This window comes from Schistocerca cancellata, chromosome 9 (genome assembly GCF_023864275.1).
Source record: "Schistocerca cancellata isolate TAMUIC-IGC-003103 chromosome 9, iqSchCanc2.1, whole genome shotgun sequence".
Lineage (NCBI taxonomy): Eukaryota > Metazoa > Arthropoda > Insecta > Orthoptera > Acrididae > Schistocerca > Schistocerca cancellata.
The window spans coordinates 402,802,152-402,828,602 of record NC_064634.1 but is presented as its reverse complement, the minus strand read 5'-3'; the positions used below and the strand labels follow the sequence as shown (position 1 = coordinate 402,828,602).

At 44.6% G+C, this 26,451-nt stretch overlaps 1 protein-coding gene and 2 pseudogenes across 1 annotated transcript in view; 1 reads left to right on the top strand and 2 right to left on the bottom strand.

The window, feature by feature from the left end:
- Positions 1-25,503, bottom strand: part of LOC126100954 (bicaudal D-related protein homolog) — a 580,126-nt gene extending 554,623 nt beyond the window's left edge. Inside the window, exon 1 of the mRNA XM_049911615.1 lies at positions 25,022-25,503. Coding sequence (XP_049767572.1) covers positions 25,022-25,264 — 243 coding nt within the window. The 5' untranslated portion in view covers positions 25,265-25,503. The remainder of the gene's footprint in view (positions 1-25,021) is intronic.
- LOC126102305 (5S ribosomal RNA) lies at positions 3,114-3,231 on the bottom strand (annotated as a pseudogene).
- LOC126102391 (5S ribosomal RNA) lies at positions 10,644-10,761 on the top strand (annotated as a pseudogene).
- Positions 25,504-26,451: the final 948 nt, after the last annotated feature.

Genomic DNA, 26,451 nt, shown 5'->3' with positions numbered 1-26,451 from the left:
TCTCGACCAACGCGAGCAGCAATGTCGCTATACGATAAACCGTAATCGCGATAAACCCTAACTTTATCAAAGTCGGAAACGTAATGGTACGCATTTCTCCTCCTTATGCGAGGCATCACAACAACGTTTCACCAGGCAACGCCTGTCAACTGCTGTTTGTGTATGAGAACTCGGTTGGAAACTTTCCTCATGTCAGCACGTTGTAGTTTTTTTTTTTTTTTTTTGTGGGCGCACAACTTCAATGGTCATTAGCGCCCAAGCACGTTGTAGGTGTCGCCACCGGCGCCAACCTTGTGTGAATGCTCTGAAAAGCTGATCATTTGCATATCACAGCATCTTCTTCCTGCCGGTTAAATTTCGCGTCTGTAGCACGTCATCTTCGTGGTGTAGCAATTTTAATGGCCAGCAGTGTACAAGCAGTCCAGGAGCGCCACCCAAGAAGGGTACATCTTGGCGGGGGAGTCGAACGAAGTGCGTCTCACAACTAAGGGGATGAGGCGGGGGAAAGGGGAGGGAGAAGGGGTGGAAGGAGGAGCAAGGGGGAGGGCGGCCCTACAGATGTAGTGATGCCGAATTCCCTTGGGGAGTAAACCCCTACAAGAAAATCAGGCAGGTTGGAGAGCCGTAATGTGGCAGCCCCGCTATCCAACTACACCTGTGCAGCCAGGCAAAATCGGAAATTGCTCGCAAGGTACGTAACAACAGAAGGCGGACGAGTCCAGTTTGACGAACCGGAAAAAGGACAAGGACTTTGGTATAGCAGAATTTGTAAAGACCGCCATGCAAAAAAAAATTCTAAACGTCTTTATCCAGCAGTGGGCGTGAAATGGTGGTGATGGAGATGATGATGATGTTGTTTGGTTTGTGGGGCGCTCAACAGCGTGGTTATCAGCGCCCGTACAATTACCCAATCTTTGCGCCACTTTCCTGGATGATGATGAAATGATGAGGACAACACAAACACCCAGTCATCTCGAGGCAGGTGAAAATCCCTGACCCCGCCGGGAATCGAACCCGGGACCCCGTGCTCGGGAAGCGAGAACGCTACTGCGAGACCACGAGCGGCGGACGATGGTGATGGTGGTTGGTAATTATGATGACGACGGTGGTGGCGATGGTGATGGTGACCACTTGCGGTGGAAAATCACAGGAGATTCGCATTTATTGTGCAAGACACAGCGATGCGTAACTATTGTGTAAAACAAGTAGAATGCAATGTTTGACCATCATGATGGATCTTCATTATAGATTGAGTTGACTCGTACCTAATGCGTTGGTGGAAGCGTTCATGTACACAGGATAATGATGCAGAATGATATTCTGCTCATCGATTTCCTACCTTGGGGTGAAATGGCGATTGCTGCGAAACTGCGAGAGATGAGAACAAGATGCACCGGATACTTAGTGTTATTTTCGTTGATCCACGATAATTCTCCATCAGAACCGGTCTAGCGTTACGCAGTAACTTATACATAAATAATGTCCATTTCTTGCTACTACAGGAATTCCTATCTGGTAAACGTTTGTACAATAGTAGATCTCTGTGACACAGCAATCAACAGCATGAGAACTGTCTAATTTCCAGTAGTTTATATGTTAGTTCCAGCAATTGCTTGTGTTTATACCCTGAGAGAAATTTGTTTTCTGGATAATTATTACCGCATTTATGCCTGGAAACATTGACGCATCGGCTAGGGCTCTACACCACGTTTTTTCCCGCACACTGTATAATGAGGTGGGGGTCCGCCGTCAGACGTAAATTCTTTCCCGGAGGGACTCTTCTGCCGCCAAGTCGACAGAAAAGACGTCCAATTAGCCGTCTAATGTTACGCCCTGATCAGCCGTAAGGCAGCAGGAATTTCCTGTCTATGCTTGGGTGAGAATTAGTCCAGAACGGTGTTCGGGCAGGCCAACATCAAACTGCCACAGCAGTTTCTAGCTTCAGTATTTCGTATAGATGGCAACCACTTCTAACGTTAAACAGCTGCATGTAGTTTGGGGCCCAACAGGTCGGCACGTAGTTCTGAAGCGGACGACCCGACATTAGCGAATGCAGAACTCTGCTTACCTCAGGGAAGTATTACATGACGGTAATGACCGAGCAGACGATGTTCGCAGCTTCTCAGGATGCTCGCTGACAACTGAGTAGTGAAAATTTAGTAATAAGAGAGATTCATTTCTAAACGTAAGTGACAAGAAACGTGATACGACGCTGTCTCTTGATCGCACTGGAGCACGTAACAGACGTTATCTCACTGACATCTTTCCAAAAGGTATCAAATATCGTCAAAGAAGTACATCATTCTACTTTAAACACACATATATTTCCGTTAACATTTGCTGCTATGTTTCTCAGATGCTACTTCAATTGTGCACTATCATACAGATACGAAAAATTTCCTTCTGCAACCGAATCTTTTATTTGTGCCTAGCAAACACGTTTCGTCTATTTATACGGGGAATTATAGTTGACCTATAATTATTTAATTATAGATACTTTGTTAGAAGATATGTAGTGATTTTTGGCAGCTTAATTATCTAACTGTTTACAAATATATAGTTGTAATTCTTTTTACACCTAGATTCATTTTATATCCTTATTTCTATGTATCTGTGTTTCCCTGCGTGTAGCAAATGCACGTAGTACATATTTCCAAATTATATGTTACATTTAAAGATTTCTCTGCACATAACTTATTTTGGTGCATTCTGCCTGTAATCAGGACCATGCTGTGTGCAGCAGGACAAGTTATGTGCGGTTAAATGTTTCAACGTGACCTATCAATTAGAAAACTTTACTACGTGCCTCTGCCAAATATAGAAAAACACATATACATGAGACCGACATAAAAATTATTGCAAATGCAAAAATAAAAAACGCAACCATGTATTTGTAAATAGTTAGATATATGCACTCCGTCTTCAGGCCACAAGTGGCCCATCGGGACCATCCGATCGTCGTGTCATCCTCAGATGAGGATGCGCGTAGGAGGGGCGTGTGGTCAGCACACCACTCTCCCGGTTGTTATGATGGTTTTCTTTGACCGGAGCCGCTACTATTTGGTCGAGTAACTCCTCAATTGGTATCACGAGGCTGAGTGCACCCCGAAAAATGGCAACAGCTCATGGCGGCCCGGATGGTCACCCATCCAAGTGCCGACCGCGCCCGACAGCGATTAACTTCGGTGATCTGACGGGAACCGGTGTATCGACTGCGGCAAGGCCGTTGCCAGTTAGATATATGAGCTGTCAAGAATCACAACATTTCTCCTACCAAAATATGTGTATGAGCAGTTTTCTTTACATCATACTCAACTGAAGATGCGTAATACGGATACACACAAATAAAAAGTACAGTTGCAACAGATGGATTTTTTCCTTATCTAAGTGATGAAGCATGAAACATAATTGTTCAGCGTCTCGGTTCATAGAGATACAAGTGTAAACGTAGGCCTCAGCGACCATTGTCACAGTCAATAAAATTCTTCTGGGTTTGAGGCCGCACTGACATCTGTAAAATTCCAACTTCTCGGCGACTGTTGCAAGGCGCCTTCATCAGGATGTGATGCTAACTGTTGTGACAACGCGGCCTCAAACCCAGAAGAATTTTATTGACAAAGATACAAGTGTCTTCATTTGCTCCTCTGCACGTTACCATTTCCTAGAAATTTCGTTTCGATACTTGCAAACGTTTATGAAATATCTGGAATGTCCAAATCACACGTTTCATCTAGTACAGTAACGACTGTGCCGAGGTCGATACACCGGTTCCAATGAGATCACCGATGTAAGCAACCGGGGGGGCAGGCGGGGGCGTGGCCAGTACTTGGATGGGTGGCCGTTCGTGTAGCCGCGCACTGTTGACAATTTTTCTCTCTTCCTTTACGGCAGAGGGGACAGAAGTCGTGGTGGCGTAAAGTCTCTGTTTCCCCGTCCTTGCACCAATGTCCCAGACTCAGTTCCAAATCTCTCCAGAGTGTGTCGTGCAATGAAGGCATGCGACACGTTGATGGTGACCCGTCCGTCGGATTGGTACGTTAAGCTCGGCGCCCCCTTGGTGCTTTGGCTGTGTGATGGCATCGGGTTTCCCATCATTTCCATCACGAACACGATACTACAGTACACACACACACACACACACACACAGTGCAGTACAGTTGGCTACACTTAGGAGGTAAAAACGCCAACACCGCTACCCTAAGAGGTTTCCCAGCCATTCGCATATCACTTTACTTTTTTACCTAGTACAATGAGTTTCCCACCTAAAAGAATTAAGGCGACTTTTCACTCGTCGTTTTTAAGATATTTTGAATTTCGTCCTCGTAATACATAACAGCCAACGAACATAGCGTATCACGTATTTCTCATGACGTCTAGTGTCAACGGAAAACATTGTTCCCACTCAATAATTCAAATATTGTACAAAATGATCTCTCTCTAAACATTTGAGGAGGAGACGATGGTTGGTTGATCTGGGGGAAGGGGACCAAACAGCCGGCTCATCGGTCCCATCGGATTAGGGAAGGGTGGGGAAGGAAGTCGGCCGTGTCCTTTGAAAGGAACCATCCCGGCATTTGCCTGAAGCGATGGAGGAAATCCGGAAAACCTAAATCAGGATCACCGGACGCGGGTTTAAACCATCTTCCTCTCGAATGCGAGTCTAGAGTGCTAACCACTGCGCCACCTAGCTCAGTTGGAGATGACGATGATGGAGATGATGATGATGATGATGATGATGATGACGATTAAATGGTTCAAATGGCTCTGAGCACTATGGGACTTAACACCTGAGGTCATCAGTGCCCTAGAACGTAGAACTACTTAAACGTAACTAAGCTAAGGACATCACACACATCCATGCCCGAAGCAGGATTCGAACCTGCGACCGTAGCGGTCGCGCGGTTCCAGACTGTAGCGCCTAGAACAGCTCGGCCACCTCGGCCGGCTCTAATTACATCGGATATGCTGCAAGCAGCTATCGACTATGCCGTGTTACGAATGCAACATGTTGCTGAGTCGGGGGAACGTAGTGAAAACATGTAACTTGTGACGATATCCCAACAGAGGAACCACAACCACCGTTATCTTGTGTTTGATCCTTCCTCCCCTTTCCTGTACCAATATCATATTCTAACTGCTTACAACGCCACTAGTGGCAGACACTGGAACTATAACTTTTTCAGCATATTCTGCGAGCGCACCGATTAATGAATGTACCTACGATGTTTCAGCGCCCTGCGATGTATGCAGTTCGCACTGCAGCACAGGAGACACTGTCAATTTAATTATATTCACCCGGCACTAACCCGCATTGGGTTCAAAAATGGCTCTGAGCACTATGGGACTTAACATCTGAGGTCATAAGTCCTCTAGAACTTAGAACTACTTACACCTAACTAACCTAAGGACATCACACACATCCATGCCTGAGGCAGGATTCGAACCTGCGACCGTAGCAGCAGCGCGGTTGCGGACTGAAGCGCTCGCACTGATGCAGATTTATTCATACGATGTTATCAGGATACCCCTATGTAATTCGCGGTTGTCCACTTGATGTCAAGAGAGGCGGAGTCGCCAGTATGAAAGGAGGCAGGGAGTATTTTGTAGTCAGTAGAGACGCAGTAGCTGCAGAATGGCTTTGGTTAAAAGAGTGAAACGACTTCCAGCGCGGAATTGTCACTGGATGTCACATGAGTAACATATCCATTAAGGACATTTCAACCCTTATAAAGCAGCGCAGGACGACTATTCGTTACGCGAGTGTGAAGTACATATGCAAGCAATAACCACAGCAGAATCACGACGAAGCAGACCTCGTATACTTACGGACAGGGACCATTGAGAAATTCTGAGGATGGTTGAAACAAAAAATCATGGAGTGGAAGGGATCACCCGTGAGGTCCACAGGGCTAAGAGTAGTCCAGCTAGTACAATGACTATGTGTAGGTATTTACTATTAAAAACAGTCTTGATCACGATATATTTATCAAGGTGACCGGTTTCGACCACTACTGTGGTCATCTTCAGACCATTGAGTAGGAACCTCTTTCTGTTTAGTGATTCTCCAATAGAAAGAGGTTCCTACTCAATGGTCTGAAGATGACCACAGCAGTGGTCGAAACCGGTCACCTTGATAAATAAATCGTGATCCAGACTGTTTTTAATAGTAAATATTTGTAAGACATTGATCACTGCCACTCCCATAATATATTCAAAAGTAATTATGTGTAGGTAGTTGAAATGAATGATGTACACTCCTGGAAATTGAAATAAGAACACCGTGAATGCATTGTCCCAGGAAGGGGAAACTTTATTGACACATTCCTGGGGTCAGATACATCACATGATTACACTGACAGAACCACAGGCACATAGACACAGGCAACAGAGCATGCACAATGTCGGCACTAGTACAGTGTATATCCACCTTTCGCAGCAATGCAGGCTGCTATTCTCCCATGGAGACGATCGTAGAGATGCTGGAAGTAGTCCTGTGGAACGGCTTGCCATGCCATTTCCACCTGGCGCCTCAGTTGGACCAGCGTTCGTGCTGGACGTGCAGACCGCGTGAGACGACGCTTCCTCCAGTCCCAAACATGCTCAATGGGGGACAGATCCGGAGATCTTGCTGGCCAGGGTAGTTGACTTACACCTTCTAGAGCACGTTGGGTGGCACGGGATACATGCGGACGTGCATTGTCCTGTTGGAACAGCAAGTTCCCTTGCCGGTCTAGGAATGGTAGAACGATGGGTTCGATGACGGTTTGGATGTACCGTGCACTATTCAGTTCCCCTCGACGATCACCAGTGGTGTACGGCCAGTGTAGGAGATCGCTCCCCACACCATGATGCCGGGTGTTGGCCCTGTGTGCCTCGGTCGTATGCAGTCCTGATTGTGGCGCTCACCTGCTCGGCGCCAAACACGCATACGACCATCATTGGCACCAAGGTAGAAGCGACTCTCATCGCTGAAGACGACACGTCTCCATTCGTCCCTCCATTCACGCCTGTCGCGACACCACTGGAGGCGGGCTGCACGATGTTGGGACGTGAGCGGAAGACGGCCTAACGGTGTGCGGGACCGTAGCCCAGCTTCATGGAGACGGTTGCGAATGGTCCTCGCCGATACCCCAGGAGCAACAGTGTCCCTAATTTGCTGGGAAGTGGCGGTGCGGTCCCCTACGGCACTGCGTAGGATCCTACGGTCTTGGCGTGCATCCGTGCGTCGCTGCGGTCCGGTCCCAGGTCGACGGGCACGTGCACCTTCCGCCGACCACTGGCGACAACATCGATGTACTGTGGAGACCTCACGCCCCACGTGTTGAGCAATTCGGCGGTACGTCCACCCGGCCTCCCGCATGCCCACTATACGCCCACGCTCAAAGTCCGTCAACTGCACATACGGTTCACGTCCACGCTGTCGCGGCATGCTACCAGTGTTAAAGACTGCGATGGAGCTCCGTATGCCACGGCAAACTGGCTGACACTGACGGCGGCGGTGCACAAATGCTGCGCAGCTAACGCCATTCGACGGCCAACACCGCGGTTCCTGGTGTGTCCGCTGTGCCGTGCGTGTGATCATTGTTTGTACAGCCCTCTCGCAGTGTCCGGAGCAAGTATGGTGGGTCTGACACACCGGTGTCAATGTGTTCTTCTTTCCATTTCCAGGCATGTACAATGGTAGAGCGTGAGTCACATTTCAGTAGGGAATAACCGACGTTTGGGGTGGCCTAAAGAGCCACGCCACTGGACTGAAAATGAGTGATTTCGAGTAATTAATAACGCTGCACCCCCTTATAATACTTAGAAGGATTTGGGCTTGGCATTGCCTGGAGTACTTTAACTGACACCGTGCGTAATGCCAAAAGCGAAGTAAGGAAGAAGCGGTTTTACAGTGTGGGGTTGTTTTTCGATGTTAGGGTATGGTCTTCTTATTGCGCTTAAGGAGGATATGCTGCAGAAGGATATGACAAAATTTTTCAGCGTACCACGTACGTTAGAGGAAAGATGATTGCATCTTGTCATAAACAAGCATCTGTAAGGTAATGGATTGAGGACGACAACATTCCTTAAATGGACTGCCCGAAGTCCCGACTCGAATACCTCCGGGATGAGTTTGAAAGTCGACTTGACTCCAAACCACAGCGATCATCATTACTGCTTTCTCCGGTCGCGCTTCTTCAGCAAGATCAGGTTGCCATAGCTCCAAAGACAGAATCTCACTGAAAGTGTCCCCAGCAGCGTTTAAGCCCCCATGAAGACGAAGGATGCACACATCTCATATTAAGGGAAGGTTTACTGTCTTTGGCCCGAAAAAAGCATGTTCTTTGAGAATTTTTTTCTCGGGATGTGTTATAGATATCAATGTCAAATTTGGTCAAAATTTTCATTGTTATTTCCTCTATAAACTGGAAGTTTTTCGACCGGAAATGTCGAAGAACAAAGGCGGGAGTGCCGTCGGAACGAATCAAAATTTCCATGTAGACCTCCACGCGCGGTATGTCACAGGTCAGCCGTCTCTTGTGAAATCAAAATTGAGTTGACGTTAGCGAAGTATATAAGATTCTTTAGGAGTTGTAACTCGCTTAAGGGGGGTAGGACGTCAAACGGGCCGACTTCGAGAAGGAGAGGCACCACAGGACATTTTAATTTACACTGTCTACACTTTTACAAATAAATTCATAAAACTTTGTCAGCATGACCAGGAAGGATTCAGGATTCACACTCGTAGCAGAGGAAGTTCAAAAACACGAAAAAATAATATTTTTTAATTGTGAAATTTCATGATTTTTTTTCATTGCTGTTTCCTGCATTTGTTGCTATAGGTACACTTTTCTTCACTTTTCTCACCTGCTCCAAGTCAGCCCGTTTCACGTCCTACCCCCCTTAATTTATTTGGACCATAGGACACAAAATGGCCATTTGAAAAAATAGGGTTTTTTTTCATCGATTTTTCGACTTTGTCGGCCAAGTAAAAATATTTATTTTTGATGGATCGGGATAAAAGTGGTACACCTCCTAGACAATTTAGTTACTTCGTCGGAAACAAAGAATCATGTCAATCAGATCAGTAGATTTGAAGTGACCATACCGCGCGATAAAAAAAAAAGTCATTTCGAGAAGAACGCGTTTGATGTTTTGACTACATATAAATGCAATATTATGCAACTTACGTTCAATCTGCTATTCCGGGTCCTAAATTAGTCCTTCCTCTTCCTCATAGAGGGCGTTCTGCTGAATCTGGGCCATCCTGCGCTGTTCCAGAGCCGCTCGTACGACCGGTGACAAGCCATTTTCGGCCGCTTGAATCCTGTGGTAGTCTGAATGCTTGGCGAACTGCGTCGAATAGAGTCCCAGGGTGACGTCCGTCTTTGTCATGGTCTTCAGAATTGCTGAATACCCTTCGTTGAAGCTGCTCACTGCCAGAAATGTCGTAATCTCCACAGTCTTCGCACCAGAATGCAAATGCTTGGGGGCTAACTTCCAAACACACGCTTTCAAACTTTCATTTGAAATTTGCGTGTTTCCTCCCAAGCACCGGTACAATAACTCGTCCTCCGGAAGAAAAAAAAAAAAACTGGTGCTTGAAAATGGCCGATTTCAGGCAGGTTCATTTTTTATGTTCAATCGCAAATAACAAAAATTTCCGTTCCGTATTCCGAAAAATCGTTTCAGGGGTGGATTCTAAACACTTTTATGGGTCCAAAAATGCAATTTTAAAAAAATCGATTTTTTTGAAGCAAAAGATAGGAATCCTCCCCTTCATGCCCACTAATAGTTGTCTGGATACTTTCGATGAGATAGTTTACCTCCATGACACGACTGTACGTAGTGATTTTGCGCAGTCAAACTAGTGTTCGGAAAGATAATTCCGACTAAAAATTGATAAAAATCAAAGCTAAAGATGATGCAAAAGTTTTTTTAGCAGTTTGCATGAATGCGTGCATTACATCATTCCTTAAAGGATCCGCCTGGGAATGAAACAGCGAGGGGGACCAACATTCTTATTCATTGCTCCACATTGCGTGGCAACTTGCACAGTTCAGATACGGCAAGTAAACTTTTCCCTACTCAAGGGCGACAGAGCCAAAAAGTTCCCACCACGCGAACCAGCAATTATTCGCCGCACTTACTGCTTTTCGGGTCATTCTGGCACCTCGTCTCGCGAAGTTGTCAAGGTAATGCACGCGAACCGAAGCAGCTTCGATTTTCGGGATTATTACGCGACAAAAAAGGAGTGCCATCTGCCACTTCTGCCTGCACATCGATAACAAAGATAAGCTGTACTCAGGTGCTCATATCTGTCCGGTGCTTAGCGGAGATACGATAACAAAAGGTGACGCATATGGAAAATTATAATTTAGGGTTTTTAACTGTTCAGTTACCTGACTGAAATGTGGTTGTCTATTGGTCTCATGCGAGTTATGCACTACTTGTGCGGTTGTAATGCTCGACTGTACTTTCATGATGTTGGAGCAATTCTTCGAAGGCGATGATACTTTGAGCCATGTACATCGCTATCTCTGATCACCTGTCTTCTCTTGAGAAATTTTGACTCGATATGCGAAGTCTCATAATGAATTGGTTAAATCGATGTCGACTTTACAGTCATCGCCATAATAGATTCACCACATCTCTCTCTTGGCAACGGCCTTGCCGCAGTGGATACACCGGTTCCCGTGAAATCACCGAAGTTAAGCGCTGTCGGGCGTGGTCGGCACTTGGATGGGTGACCATCCAGGCCGCCATGCGCTGTTGCCATTTTTCGGGGTGCACTCAGCCTTGTGATACCAATTAAGGAGCTACTCGACTGAATAGTAGCGGCTTCGGTCAAGAATACCATCATAACGACCGGGAGAGCGGTGTGCTGACCCCACGCCCCTCCTATCCGCATCCTCCACTGAGGATGACACGGAGGTCGGATGGTCCCGACAGGCCACTCGTGGCCTGAAGACGGAGTACATCTCTCTTTTATGTATTTTTCGGGTTATCTGTTGAACATCCGGTCATATTATTTCTGAAAAGCAGCAAAGGGAAACCACGTTTTTTGTAACCATATACACCTTTTCACGTGTTAAACGAGGAAACTTCAAAAGGTAAGTTACATGTTATTGTAGCAGCCCAAGTAACTTTTACTGAATGCTGCACTGTATTACTACATGACTCAGGTACAGTATTTTTCAAATAGTCCCCAACACACTGTAACCAACGGTCGACACGTTCTATCAATTGTCCAATCCCTTGGTGATAGAACTCCGCTCCATGGTCACGATGCCATTCGTTAACCGCTGCGCGAACATCCGTATCGTCGGAAAATCTGCGGTTACTGCGACTCAGTTCCTCGATTGCCTAGACATTTGTCGTCTGTTCTCGATGTCAATGGACTTCCTTCCCGATTATTATCAGCCATGTCTGGGTGGCCGTTGTCAAATTACTGGCGCCATATCACTGTGGCTGTTCGCGACATTGCATTTGGTGGCATATACGGCCAGAACTTCATGGCGGATTTCTGTTCAATTTAGATGTATTGACCAGGAGAATCGTACTGTCCCACGTCTTCAACTATGGAGTACATTTCTAGTTGCCGCGCCATTTCACGCCCAAACTATGATGCACGTGTGATTCGTACCGCAGCAGAAGGGCATCTGCAGGAACCCCAGAAAATGAAGCTGGACTTAAGGTCTCAGTGACAAGAAACAATTATCTGGACCTAAAGAACAAATTATCTACATAATTCTTCCGTTAATTACTCTTATTTTCTCAATGAAATTCAATTAAATTAAACAATCAGAAATAGTATATAGATATATTCAACTTCAGCGTGAGGACGCCAGGGAAAGCCGTGCTGTAGGGGATTGAGAACGAGTTTTGATTAGGCTTGGAATAAGACAGTTATATCTCTGAGCTGAGCAGACGTCACGGAGTGTCCGTCGTGAGTTGTCGGTTAGCGCAGCAGTTTGGAGATGGGAGGCAAATCGCCTTGTATTATGTATAACTTTAATTTTACGTTCTCTTCTGAAGTTAATGTTAAAAGTGAAATACTAAGTGAGTTACAGAAGAGAAAAATGCGTATCAGAAATTATTTCAAGTTGTGTCCCAAAAGAAGCTTACAGAAAAAGAATTCTGCAACAAGGAAATGAAGTCCGTATAACTGCACTTCTACACAGGATCCGACGAATAATTCATACGTCATCGCCTCTTAGACAAAATAAGAGATGCCAGGTACTGTTATAACTGATTAGCAACAATTCTAACAGTAGAGAACAGTTCTGTATATAAATAAATACTCTGTAGGAGGCCGGTTTATTTATGCTGCGATCGGGAACTAAATACTGGTGTTGCAGGACCGTATCCAAAGCTATCACAAACTTCCAATTCAATATATTTAAATGTAGATGCATACTCTAATTTATATAATTAACGAATATCTCTATATTACCCATCTTTTATAATTTAATTACATTTTTATTAGATCCTGCTACAACATCTTCTCTCTTCTGACAATGCTCCGCCCTTGTTGCGCAATGGTCTGAGGGTGGGGCATTGGTAATTTACTTTTTGAAGTATCCTCATATTAGTGAAAAAATTTTACCCGCCTTCTTTATTTTGAAGAAACTTTTCTTAATACTTATTTATCAAGGCCAATATCCGCTAGTAACACCACTGCTCGTGTTTGATATTTTGGCCTACGCACAGTGTGTTGTAGCCAATTACATTTAAGGAATTTCGAATAACTACTACTGGTAAAAAAGACCGAGTGAACGGAAAATTTTAATAGGTTTTTTCCGTTGTTTCTGAAAGGGGAAGTTCATAGCTAATGCGAACTTACCCGTGCTGTCTTATGGCTGTGTGCCAGAGAATTTTTGATGCGAAAACAATTCGGAAACTGAGGGTTGCTCGTCTATCTTTGGACGAACGCTTATAGTCAATTGCTAAGATAAACAAGGAAATTAATAAATCAGTCAAGGATGAGACTGAAATGGAAGAAACGATGTGACTGTACTGAAAAATAAAATGAAAGTTGGTAGACAACGCAGCCATTATAGTTCATGGTAGAGGGAACATAGAAGTTTATCCTAGGTTCCAAGGCGAAAAAGAAATGAGTGACCTAACTGAAGCAGGTCTGATGATATTAGAAAACACGCGGAAGCAAGATCCTTATAACCAAACGAGTAACACAGTGCACGGTTCCAGTCGCAATTTGCCTCTCTAACATCCTAGCCATTTCCAATGATCATTTCAGTTGGACCAGAGGACCTAGTCCATTTTACGTAAACACACATCACATCATTGCGGAACCACCACCAGCTCGCGCAGTGCCTTGTTGACAACATGGATCCATGGCTTTGTGGGGTCTGCACCAAACTCGAACCCTACCATCAGCTCTTACCAATTTCCAATCGTCTTGGGTGTAACCGATAGGGTCACCAGCCCTGAGGCGCGGCAGGCGATGTTGTGATGTTAGCAAAAGCACTTGCGCCGAGCGCCTGCTGCCATAGCCCATTAACGCCTAATTTCTCACACCGTCCTAACGGATACGTTTGCCGTACTTCCTAGATTGATGTGTGCGATTATTTCACGCCGTGTAGCCTGTCTTTTAGCGCTGACAACTCTACGAAAATGACGCTGCTCTGTGTCGGTAAGTGACGGCAATCGGCCACCGCGTTGTCTGTGTCGAGAGATAATGTCTGAAATCTGGAATTTTCAGCACATTCTTGACACTGCGGGTCTCGGAATGTTCTAACAATTTCCGAAACGGAATGTCCTACGCGTTTACCTCCAACTACTATTTCGCTTTCAAAGTCTGTCAGTTCTCGTCCTGCGGTCATAATCATGTCGGAAATGTTTCCACATGCATCGCCTGAGTACAAATGAGAGCTCCGCCACTGCTCTGCCCAAAACCGAGTGAGGTGGCGCAGTGGTTAGACACTGGACTCGCATTCGGGAGGACGACGGTTCAATCCCGCGTCCGGCCATCCTGATTTAGGTTTTCCGTGATTTCCCTAAATCGCTCCAGGCAAATGCCGGGATGGTTCCTCTGAAAGGGCACGGCCGACTTCCTTCTCCATCCTTCCCTAATCCGATGAGACCGATGACCACGCTGTCTGGTCTCCTTCCCCAAAACCAACCAACCAACTGCTCTGCCCTTTTGTAGCTTGTGTACGCGATACCACCGCTATCTGTATAGGCGCATATCACTATCCCATGATTTTTGTCACCTCAGTGTGTACTATGATAGCAGCAGAATTGTGACACAGCCGCTTCAACTGCTGCTTCTCCAAATTTACCCAACAGGTTTACTCGACATAAATACAGGGTGTTTCAAAAATGACCGGTATATTTGAAACGGCAATAAAAACTAAACGAGCAGCGATAGAAATACACCGTTGGTTGCAATATGCTTGGGACAACAGTACATTTTCAGGCGGACAAACTTTCGAAATTACAGTAGTTACAATTTTCAACAACAGATGGCGCTGCAAGTGATGTGAAAGATATAGAAGACAACGCAGTCTGTGGGTGCGCCATTCTGTACGTCGTCTTTCTGCTGTAAGCGTGTGCTGTTCACAACGTGCAAGTGTGCTGTGGACAACAAGGTTTATTCCTTAGAACAGAGGATTTTTCTGGTGTTGGAATTCCACCGCCTAGAACACAGTGTTGTTGCAACAAGACGAAGTTTTCAACGGAGGTTTAATGTAACCAAAAGACCGAAAAGCGATACAATAAAGGATCTGTTTGAAAAATTTCAACGGACTGGGAACGTGACGGATGAACTGGCTGGAAAGGTAGGGCGACCGCGTACGGCAACCACAGAGGGCAACGCGCAGCTAGTGCAGCAGGTGATCCAACAGCGGCCTCGGGTTTCCGTTTGCCGTGTTGCAGTTGCGGTCCAAATGACGCCAACGTCCACGTATCGTCTCATGCGCCAGAGTTTACACCTCTATCCATACAAAATTCAAACGCGGCAACCCCTCAGCGCCGCTACCATTGCTGCACGAGAGACATTCGCTAACGATATAGTGCACAGGGTTGATGACGGCGTTATGCATGTGGGCAGCATTTGGTTTACTGACGAAGCTTATTTTTACCTGGACGGCTTCGTCAGTAAACAGAACTGGCGCATATGGGGAACCGAAAAGCCCCATGTTGCAGTCCCATCGTCCCTGCATCCTCAAAAAGTACTGGTCTGGGCCGCCATTTCTTCCAAAGGAATCATTGGCCCATTTTTAAGATCCGAAACGATTACTGCATCACGCTATCTGGACATTCTTCGTGAATTTGTGGCGGTACAAACTGCCTTAGACGACACTGCGAACACCTCGTGGTTTATGCAAGATGGTGCCCGGCCACATCGCACGGCCGACGTCTTTAATTTCGTGAATGAATATTTCGATGATCGTGTGATTGCTTTGGGCTATCCGAAACATACAGGAGGCGGCGTGGATTGGCCTCCCTATTCGCCAGACATGAACCCCTGTGACTTCTTTCTGTGGGGACACTTGAAAGACCAGGTGTACCGTCAGAATCCAGAAACAATTGAACAGCTGAAGCAGTACATCTCATCTGCATGTGAAGCCATTCCGCCAGACACGTTGTCAAAGGTTTCGGGTAATTTCATTCAGAGACTACGCCATATTATTGCTACGCATGGTGGATATGCGGAAAATATCGTACTATAGTGTTTCCCAGACCGCAGCGCCATCTGTTGTTGAAAATTGTAACTACTGTAATTTCGAAAGTTTGTCTGCCTGAAAATGTACTGTAGTCCCAAGCATATTGCAACAAACGGTGTATTTCTATCGCTGCTCGTTTAGTTTTTATTGCCGTTTCAAATATACCGGTCATTTTTGAAACACCCTGTATTACCCAAGCATCGCTGTCACCCTTCAATAGTGCTATAGCGGTCTGTTCCGATTCTAGCAAAGCGCCTCTGAATTTTTTTAACATCTACTGTCATGTCCACTCGATAAGGACTCCACGCGCCAGAGGGCCAGTACAAAATTGGACGGACTACCTACTCGTATGTAATCAGGTCCTCTGCAACTTTGCGGAACACTTGCTAAAAAAAAAACAAAAAAACACGTTATTTGAGCGCTTCACCTGCTACAAATTTCGCGTGTTCGTCTAATTTTATACTTGACTAACAAGGAGATTGCCGGCCGCTGTGAACGAGCGGTTCTAGATGCTTCAGTCCGGAACCGCACTGCTGCTACGGTCGCAGGCTCGAATCCTGCCTCGGGCATTGATGTGTGTGGTGTCCTTATGTTAGTTAGGTTTACTTAGTTCTAAGGTCTAGGGGATTGATGACCTCAGAAGTTAAGTGTCCCACAGTGCTCAGAGCCATTTTCAACCAGAGTGGGAGCTCCAGACAGGCAAGCGTTTAGAAGAAATAGCATTTGTGGGGCGGGCAGAGAAAGGAATGAGCCATTTATGTTAGTTTACAGGTAGCAGTTGGCGCAGTGGAAGGCTTACAGAACGGTAATCCCAGGGTCGTGGTGTCGAGTACGTACGTGGAAATCATTTTTATTTTCAATTCTTAGTTTACTTACACTGCAGATAAATGCAATTATGCTCAATACACTATGTGATCAAAAGTATCCGGACGCCCCGAAAAACATACGTTTTTCGTATTAGGTGCATTGTGCTGCCACCTACTGCCAGGTACTCCGTATCTGCGACTTCAGTAGTCATTAGACGTCGTGAGAGAGCAGAATGGTGCGCTCCGCGGAACTTACGTACTTCGAACGTGGTCAGGTGATCGGGTGTCACTTGTGTCATATGCCTGTACGAGAGATTCCCACGCTCCTAAACATCCCTAGGTCCATTGTTTCCGATGTCATAGTGAAGTGGAAACGCGAAGGGACACGTACAACACCAAAGCATACAGGCCGACCTCGTCTTTTGACTGACAGAGATCACCGACAGTTGACGAGGGTCGTAATAGGCAGACATCTGTCCAGACCATCACACAGGAATTCCAAGCTGCATCAGGATCCACTGCAAATACTATGACAGTTAGGTGGGACGTGAGAAAACTTGGCTTTCATGGTCAAGCGTCTACTTGTAAGCGACACATCACGCCGGTAAATGCTAAACGACGCATGGCTTGGTGTAAGGAGCGTAAACATTGGACGATTGAACGGTGGAAAAACGTTCTGTGGAGTGACGGATCACGGTACACAATGTGGCGATCCGATGGCAGGGTGTGGATATGGCGAATGCCAGGTGAACGTCATCTGCCAGCGTGTGTAGTGCCAACAGTAAAATTCGGAGACGGTGGTGTTATGGTGTGGTCGTGTTTTTCATGGAGGTGGGCTCAAATGGCTCTGAGCACTATGGGACTTAACTACAGAGATCATCAGTAGGTAGGTAGGTAGGTAGGTAGGTAGGTGGTGAGTGTTTAACGTCCCGTCGACAACGAGGTCATTAGAGACGGAGCGCAAGCTCGGGTTAGTGAAGGATCGGGAAGGAAATCGGCCGTGCCCTTTCAAAGGAACCATCCCGGCATTTGCCTGAAACGATTTAGGGAAATCACGGAAAACCTAAATCAGGATGGTTGGAGACGGGACTGAACCGTCGTCCTCCCGAATAGAGATCATCAGTCCCCTAGAACTTAGAACTACTTAAACCTAACTAACCTAAGGACATCACACACATCCATGCCCGAGGCAGGATTCGAACCTGCGACCGTTGCAGTCGCTCGGTTCCAGACTGTAGCGCTTAGAACCGCTCGGCCACTCATGGAGGTGGCTTGCACCCCTTGTTTTGCGTGGCACTATCACAGCAGAGGCCTACATTGATGTTTGAAGCACCTTCTTGCTTCCCACTGTTGAAGAGCAATCCGGGGATGGCGATTGCATCTTTCAAAACCATCGAGCACCTGTCCGTACTGCACGGCCTGTGGCGGAGTGGCTACACGACCATAACATCCCTGTAATGTACTTGGCCTGCACAGAGTCCTGACCTGAATCCTATGGAACACCTTTGGGATGCTTTGGAACGCCAACTTCGTCCACGCCTCTCTGAGCGACTTCCCTCCGTGCAGAATGGATTCTTCCCTCCGTGAAGAATGGATTGCCATTCCCTAAGAAACCTTCCGCCACCTGGAAGCCTGCGAGAGTAGCAAGGCCAAGTGTGGGCCAACACCATATTGAATTCCAGCATTACCGATGGAGGACGCCACGAACTTGTCATTTTCAGCAGAGGTGCTCGGATACTTTTGATCACATATTGCAATTATTAACATAATATATAAGAAACTATCAGCGTCGATTGCGGTAATGAAACCAACCTTTACCTAGGTTTCAGCCCAATTGAGAAAACTTTCTAGACCATGCCCTCTTAGACAAATTATAGATTCAGGTATATCTTCTGAAGAAGGCTCAATTATTTGGGCTGAAACCTAGGTAAAGGTTGGTTTAATTACCGCAATCGAGGCTGTTAGTTTCTTATATATATTAGATTATCACGATGGCTGACTGTGCCGCGATGTTGAAAGTACAATTATTAACATATTCAGAAGAGGCTTGAAAACGAAAGGCAAAAAATCGCGGTTACATATAAATTTGCAAGGAAGGATTGTACTTAACAGCGTTCACGAGGACTCTGCAAATAAAATTTCAAGTAGGGTTTGCAATTAAAGCGCGTAGAATTTCGTATTCAGTTAATTTCGTTTTAACCTTAGAAAAGACTGCATAAGAATACATTCCATGGCATATCACCAGCTATCTTTGCCAATATTTGGCGAAATTTTTCGTTGAGCGTGGTTTGTAACCAAACTGTGCGATGTGGGAGACCCTTCTATAAATGTAAACAAGCTGCGTTTTTCTGTATCAAATTTAAAGAACCATGTAATTGTAAAAATGCTGCCTTTATAACGTGTGCAAGATGCCGAGACTATTACCGCTTACACTGATTTTACGATGAATATTACCGCAGCCCGTGTAAATCATCCATCGAAAAATTAGAAGAGAGTGGAATTTTACGTACGAATTTCTCGTGTATGCGTTACAATCCCGTCATGGAAATTCATTTACAATTCCAAATTTACCTTTGCATATCTTTTTCATTTTACGAAAAATGTTAATAAACATAATATATTGAATATTATGTCTATTTACCTGCAGTGTAACGTAAAAATTGCAAATAGAAAAAGTTTCCACGAAGGTGTAGACCCCGTGACCCTAGGATTACCGTTTCGCAATTCTTCCGCTGCGCCAACCGCTTCCTGGCTACGACGCTAACAAAATGGATATGCGTCGCCCAACCCGCCCCAAAAATGCTATTTTCTTTTCTTAACGCTTGGCTTTCTTAAGCTCCCTCTCTTGACACCATGCGTATAATACCATAAGTTTGGACAAAATAGACGATGAAAAGTAGGCGTCGTCCCTTTGTAAGTCATACGCATACGAAAGTTAAGTCGCAGTGACCAGCAGGCGCTGAAATATGCAATCTTGTCAAGGTAAGCAGCTCATAATGTGGTCAAATAATTAATGACTTGGAATCAACACCATACAGATCCTTGACGACTGGAGTCAACTTTCAAGCCTTTCGATAAGTACTAAATAAGCTGTGAAAATGTGTTATCCAATAAAAAAAAAGAGCAAGACGAAACTACTAGTTAGACATTGTCAAGTTACGTGCAAGTTTCAATGTTATCACCTGTGTGGGGTTACGCAAGCGCATTTCTGATAACGGAATAATGTGGTTGCTACTGACTATAGGGTGTTTACGAGACCAAATGAGTCGTCATATCAAATAAAATCTCTCTCTGTCACTGAAATATGTCGTGCCGGCGGTTGTGGCCGTGCGGTTCTAGGCACTTCAGTCTGGATCTGCGTGACCGCTACGGTCGCAGGTTCGAATCCTGCCTCGGGCATGGATGTGTGTGATGTCCTTAGGTTAGTTAGGTTTAAGTAGTTCTAAGTTCTAGGGGACTGATGACCACAGATGTTAAGTCCCTTAGTGCTCAGAGCCATTTGAACCATTTTTGAAATATGTCGTCGTCGTCACCGCTTTGTGAACGTCCACATCGTTGCCATCTGCCACCCCCCCTCCCCCCGGTCATACCTTTGCCTGCCGACTGCATTAACATTGACGTTAGTGGTTGATGACAATGGCCTCATTGCTGGATGCTTTTTTTTTCTTTCCCCTACAAGTACTCTATACATATATAAAAGGTCGTGTCCTTGACTGAAAGACTCATCATTGCCCACCCCAAACCGTTAAGGATAGAAACCTGAAATTTGGAGAGGCTGTTGATCTTGTACTGTAGGTGTCGTTTAAAAAGGGATTTTTTTCAAATTCTTCCCCTAAGGGGATGAAAAACTTTTTAAAACTATGCCACTAATAATTCTGCCTTAAAAGTCAAAAATTGGTGTTTAGTTTCTCGGTCAGAGACAAAAAAGGTATTTTAGCAATTTTGGAAATGTAGCTCCTAAGGAGCTGAAATAAGGGGTGAAACTATTTTTTAAATTAATCATTATTAAAGTACAAATGAAGTATTTTTAAAGCTATATCTATGAAAAATGGTATTTGACTTCTCTGTTACAAATAACAAAATACGTTTCAGTGTTTTTGCAAATTCATCTCATAAGAGTGTAAAATTGGGGATGAAAATTTTTATAGAATATTTCGTTATCAAAGCAATTTCGAACCTAAATCCATGCAAACCTGTATTTGCTTCTCTATTAGAAATAAACAATACGTCCCCATTTGTTTCTGGAAATTCATCCCCTAAGGGGTCGAAACAGGGGATGAAAATTCTTAAGAAAATATTTCGTTATGTTAAAAAAAAAGCTAAATCTATTAAAATTGAGGCTTCACTTCTCGGTTAGATGTAAATAAATACGTGTTAGGGGATGAAAGTTTCCATGGCAATATCGCCACAGGAACGCAACAAGCATCTTAAACAAAAACTTTGGACTCATCTACCAGAATCGCTTCATGGCTGGGAAAGAAAGTTTGGATGAGGTTGCAATTTGTGAACATAAAAATTCAATTAAATAAAAACAAAAAAATTCTTTGGAGATCATACAGTCTACGCGATCGAAGCAGTGGACGCTAAGCTAGTGTAAAATTAACGTGAACAGCTGCCTGCAGATGCAGCCGTCGGATCGAAACAAGTAACGGCGCTAGTTGTAACAGCACCATTAACAGTCACTGGTTGCTGTTTTTGTCTTTGCACGAATCAACTTTTCTTTTATATACAGCCACAGTCTTAAAGTTTTCGACAAAATTGCAGGGAGAAGGTTTCTGTTCCAAGTGCCGAGAATACTGTGTACAACATTTTGTGTTAATATAATCACAGAAACACTGCCTTAGGTTTTGAACTACTATACCTCTTTTTCAACAAAAACCACAACCAATATCGTTTAATTTTGGAACTCCTGAGGAAAGCACAGCTTGGCCATCTACTAACGCTTGTTTAGAGGACTTTCTCCGTGACTTGGTATGGATACCAAGTCCAGGGGCGCGCATCAGTGTACCACAACACAACAGCATTGAAAAAGCATTTTACGAAAAGGAAAACGGCACTGAGAACGGTTTTCGTTATCATTGTCCGTTTGGTTTAATACGGCAGTATGATAGACCTGCTGACACCGTCAACTACTTAGCTTCGAAAGACAGAAGTTCGTCCATTAATGGATGAAAATGGTATTGTAGCCATTGTAGACTTGGCCGGGTGGTCGCTGGCCTGGTGTACCCAGATAAAAAAACGTTATTAAAACACAGAAGGTTCGAGTGTGGTACTGCTTCTCTGGTTTATGCTCCCCCATCGAAATTTTGATTGTGGTGACAGACGATTAGTGTAGACTAGTGCCTAGTTTAGGCCGGAAGGTGACAGTTTAATAATACGTTGCTGAAGCCCACAAATGTAAATACTAAATGGCTGTGGTAACCACCTGATCTGCAGTGTAGAGCGAACTCTATATTCGCTTCATATTCAACATTTTTTTTCGTTATAAATAATGTATTGCAAGATAAATTCAGAAAAGGTCTGTTACACAATAGCCAAATTTCGGACGAGTGCTTTTATGCATGTGTGTGTGTATACAAGGAACAATTTACGAAAAACACAAGGGGGACTCCTACGCAACTACTATCATATAGTTATTGTCATTTACACACACACACACACACACACACACACACACACACAGACAGACAGACAGACAGACAGAGAGAGAGAGAGAGAGAGAGAGAGGGGGGGGGGTTAACAACACTCTGGGGTATACTCATTACTTAATAAACAAACCCACTGAAATAGATAGATCCAAATCAGCAAATAATAACAGGCAAGGTAATTCTTTAAGGTACGGATTAATTAGCGTTAAAGACTTTCTACGCTGCTCCAACAGAAAATACTAGAAGACAGCAAGTATAAAGTATTACTTAAAACGGAGTTTCGTGGTTTGAGGATTAATCGATAAACATCTAGATCCCATTTGTAATATTTATGAACTTTCTTTACTTTCTTTTTCGTTATTGATTTGAGGATACAAGAACTGCAGCGTGTGCTGAGAATATGTCAGATATATGCGAGAGAAAAACACACAGTTCAGCTGGCGATCAACGATGTCTTTTTCATATCCCGGCAGAACGAACATCGCGACACCAAGCTCACTCAAAGACTCCAGCCCACGATTTGAGAGCACGCTTACAAACTATCGATACAGCAGAGTGCAGCGTTGTCAAAATCTCTTGCGGCAGCAGTGCTTCAGGGACCAATTGAAGCACGTCTGCAGTTCTTAATGGCTAGCCAACGCACCGCACGAGTACATTAAGCCATTAATGTTCCCGCCCTAGCAACGCAGCCGGAGAGAGAGACGAGAAAATTCCGCTTCCGTTCCGTAATCACTGCCTCGTATTTTATTCATGTCCGCTTCATTAGAACGAGAGTATTTGCTACACGGTACTTCATAAGTACGTCGCAGATCATTTAAAATACCAACCGTAATTCCAAGCAACAATTACATAAAGTCCGTACCGCCATTAGGTTTGTTTATTTACAGTGTTACATTACACTTACAATATCATGATTTCGGCTTCAAAGTGCCATTATCAAATGTGTTAAGTGTTATAAATTGGCTAAGATGTCATACTGTCGTATTAAAATACACTATTAGACACATTGTCTAAGAGTCGATATTTCTGGCAAAGTCTACTGCTTTGTTTCATTACTGAGTGCACCATCTTGACGGAATGACAGTTGGCTAAGTGTCTATAAATGACAACATGGTTCCATAATTGGCTTAATCTGTAACTTTTATTTTCGTGTAACTGGTGTTTCAGTCATTGGGCCATATTCAAACACTTAAACTGAAGCCAGTTCCGTCCATACATATGTTCGTACAAACTGCAAAGAGCTGTACTTTACTAACGTTGCGGTATCTCTACATCCCCGTCTGGACGTAATTCACCCCACTAAACGAACTGGCAAACTAGTCTGAGAGACTTTGGCAAGTTATATTTTGTTAACATGAGAAGTTAGTCTCTGGACATTATACTATACAACGTCGTACGAGACATGAATCGCAGTAACGGTCAGCATATGTTTCCCGTACGAAAGACGATTTCCGATGTATTCATCGGTCAGTATAGACACCTGACAGAAAAGCTTCACGTACGAACTATAATGAACAAATTGAATTCTAAATGATAACTGTTGATAATATGCAACAACTGTTATAAGAATAAGTCATATATGATGACTCCGTTTTTTAAATAAGCATAGATAAGACGCGCCTGTGAAGTGCAGTGAGTGATCTCAGAAACTGAACGAAACAAGAGTTACAAACAAAACATCCAATTACCATTAATTACAACCACCTCTGACTTCGGTCGCAAAACTTTTGGAAACTGTCAACAGACGCTTCTTGTGTAGTCGCTCAAAGCAGCGTGGTCACGCGTTATTGGATATCCGTATCATTACAGGTGACACGGCGCTGCCGATAAGATCTGGAGGCTAATCGACATTCATTGGCATGTCGTTCATCGTCTTCCCTGCCCCCCAAAAGATGTCGGCTGATGTTAATGGCCTTTTTCGACAGCAGGGGCTTTCTGATCCGTCATGAATTCCTGTCTATCCGACGGAGGTGGGGAGCCGAACACCATGCCATTGTCAATCGCTTGTTCTGCGAATCTTATTGCAAGCACCAGGTCTCATCTCCATGTACTGATGCGCATGGCCAACAACGCGTCACCAAGGTGTTTCCAGCGATTCTACAAGGAGCGATTCTTTACAGTCTCCAACATCTTTGCAACCTATGTCATAAGTGTATTGTAGCTAATAGCGATTACTATGAAGGCAATATTCTTGTTTCCTTTTGTCTGAGACGCTTTACGGAACTTTTCAGACGCACTTTGTATATACAGTACAAGCCAGAACTTCACTGCCAAACATTCAGAGGTGGTAGTTTGGACCAATACAGGAGAAGAATGTCCAGTAAACATGGGCTCTAAAATGAAAAGGTAGAACGAAGAGAGCTCTTATTCAGTGGACTATACGCGTTTCACAGTAGCGACGGTGAATAAGTGCTCACAGCTTTCTAAGTATGCATTTTAGAGTCCATATTTATTGGGCACTTTTTCTTTTTTTGATCCACACTACCATCTTCTAAAATATGGAAAGCAGAGAGCTTTCAGTAAATGAAATGTGTGTCACAGTAGCGAAGATGAGTAAGTGCTCATCGCCTTATACATATCCGTGAAGACGTAATAAGGAACGCAGTTACGCCAACGTCCCCTTCACCACAGTAACACTACCTAAGTATGGCTGGCAATTATTCTAGAGGCCCTCTGGCCTGATTCAAAGTAGTGTGCTAAAGATACAAATCTAGGTGTAATGGTAGCAATTCGACCAACGGTACACCTCCATTTCACGTATGCTGTTTGCCCATTGTAGTAAAATAGCGAGACAGCCCCGTCATCGAGTTGTTTACGTCGGAAATGGTTCACTTTTCCGAAGCAATTTCCAAAACATACACGACAGTGCACACGGCGGCAGGCATGCACTCACCTCTAGATTCTGCGAGTACTCCTCTGCGATCCGCTCGTTCTGCTTGCTGAGTTCTTCGTTCTTTTCCAGCAGCGCCTTGCCTAGTTCGGCGGCTAGGATGAGGTCCTTTTCCTTTTGCTGTAGTTGCGTGTAGACGTCCTGTTCTTCGTCGTCGGCCGCCGACGCGGCTTCCAGGCTACGAGCCTCCATCTCGTAAATGTAATCCTCGAGCGCGTACTTGGGTTTCATCTTATCCTGCAGCATCACTAGCACGCGCCCTTCGTTCCTTAAATCTCACCGCAGCGCGAAGCAGTAGTGCCCGTGTCGGCGCGCTGATACGTTACGCGTGTTCACGGAGGCAGACATCGGGGCTGTCTGCCAGCAGCGACACTACACGACTCGACAGCTGAGAGCACTTGACGCGCGCGAAAGAGAGCGCGTTCGAGGGACGTAACGCGACGCACGCTCACCGGTGACAGCCAGTGCACTACTGAGCTCTGTTGTTTGGCCGCACTCCGAGTGCGCTGCCACCTGGCGGGCAGTTCGCGAAGCTTTAGCGACGCGGCATACCTAGTGCCACCTGCCGACACCGTGCGAAAGCCGATTACAGGTGAGTGTTGCCGCGCAATATCTCTAGTTAGCACGGTATGTGATTAGGACCAAGTTTGTGGAAAACTCAAGGCAGTTGGCGCTATTGGTTATATATTAAGGCTCCTGCACACAATCAAACAATTTGTCAAACTTTACTGTATTTGCCTACCAGTGTACTGTCCTGTTTGATGTGTTTGTCAAGCATAAATAGTGTTGGTGAAAATTTTTGAAACTCGGACGTTGCGTCGGTGTTCCACTGCATAATTATGTTTAGTGAAAGATAGTTTTATTACAATTTATTTCATTTTATCGTGAGTTTCCACAATTATTGAAACTAAGGTCAAGAAAAAAAAAACAGCACTGATAATTGCCAAAATGGTATTGGTGTCGCATCTTTCCCAGCCGCAGGGAAAGAAGAAAAATCAATATTCTACGCGTAACTTATAAGTAGGAGTGCAATGAAATAAAAAAAATTAGGTTCCTTGTTTCCCCCACGGATGATGTGGGCTACATGTTTCCTCGTTGTGGTATTTCAATGAACTGTCATTTAGAGGACCAAGTAAAAGGGAATAAATTTTCACATTCTTGTGTCTTTGTTTTTCTATGTAATGGCGACTAACTCTAAGCAAGTTACTGAAAGTTTCACTGCTCATCCACAAAAATGTTCTGAGTGTAACATTTCTCTCCCTTTTTAAACAATTCCCTGGACCCATCATCTTGTTTATTACTTCTTTGTTAAACATAGTGCCACAGTCAACCTTAGAAATGCTTCATCTGCGTTTGTAACCAGTCCTACTAGTGTAAAAACACAGAATACTCGAAAAAGTCTGCTTCAAAAGTAAGGTTAAATTGACAAATTG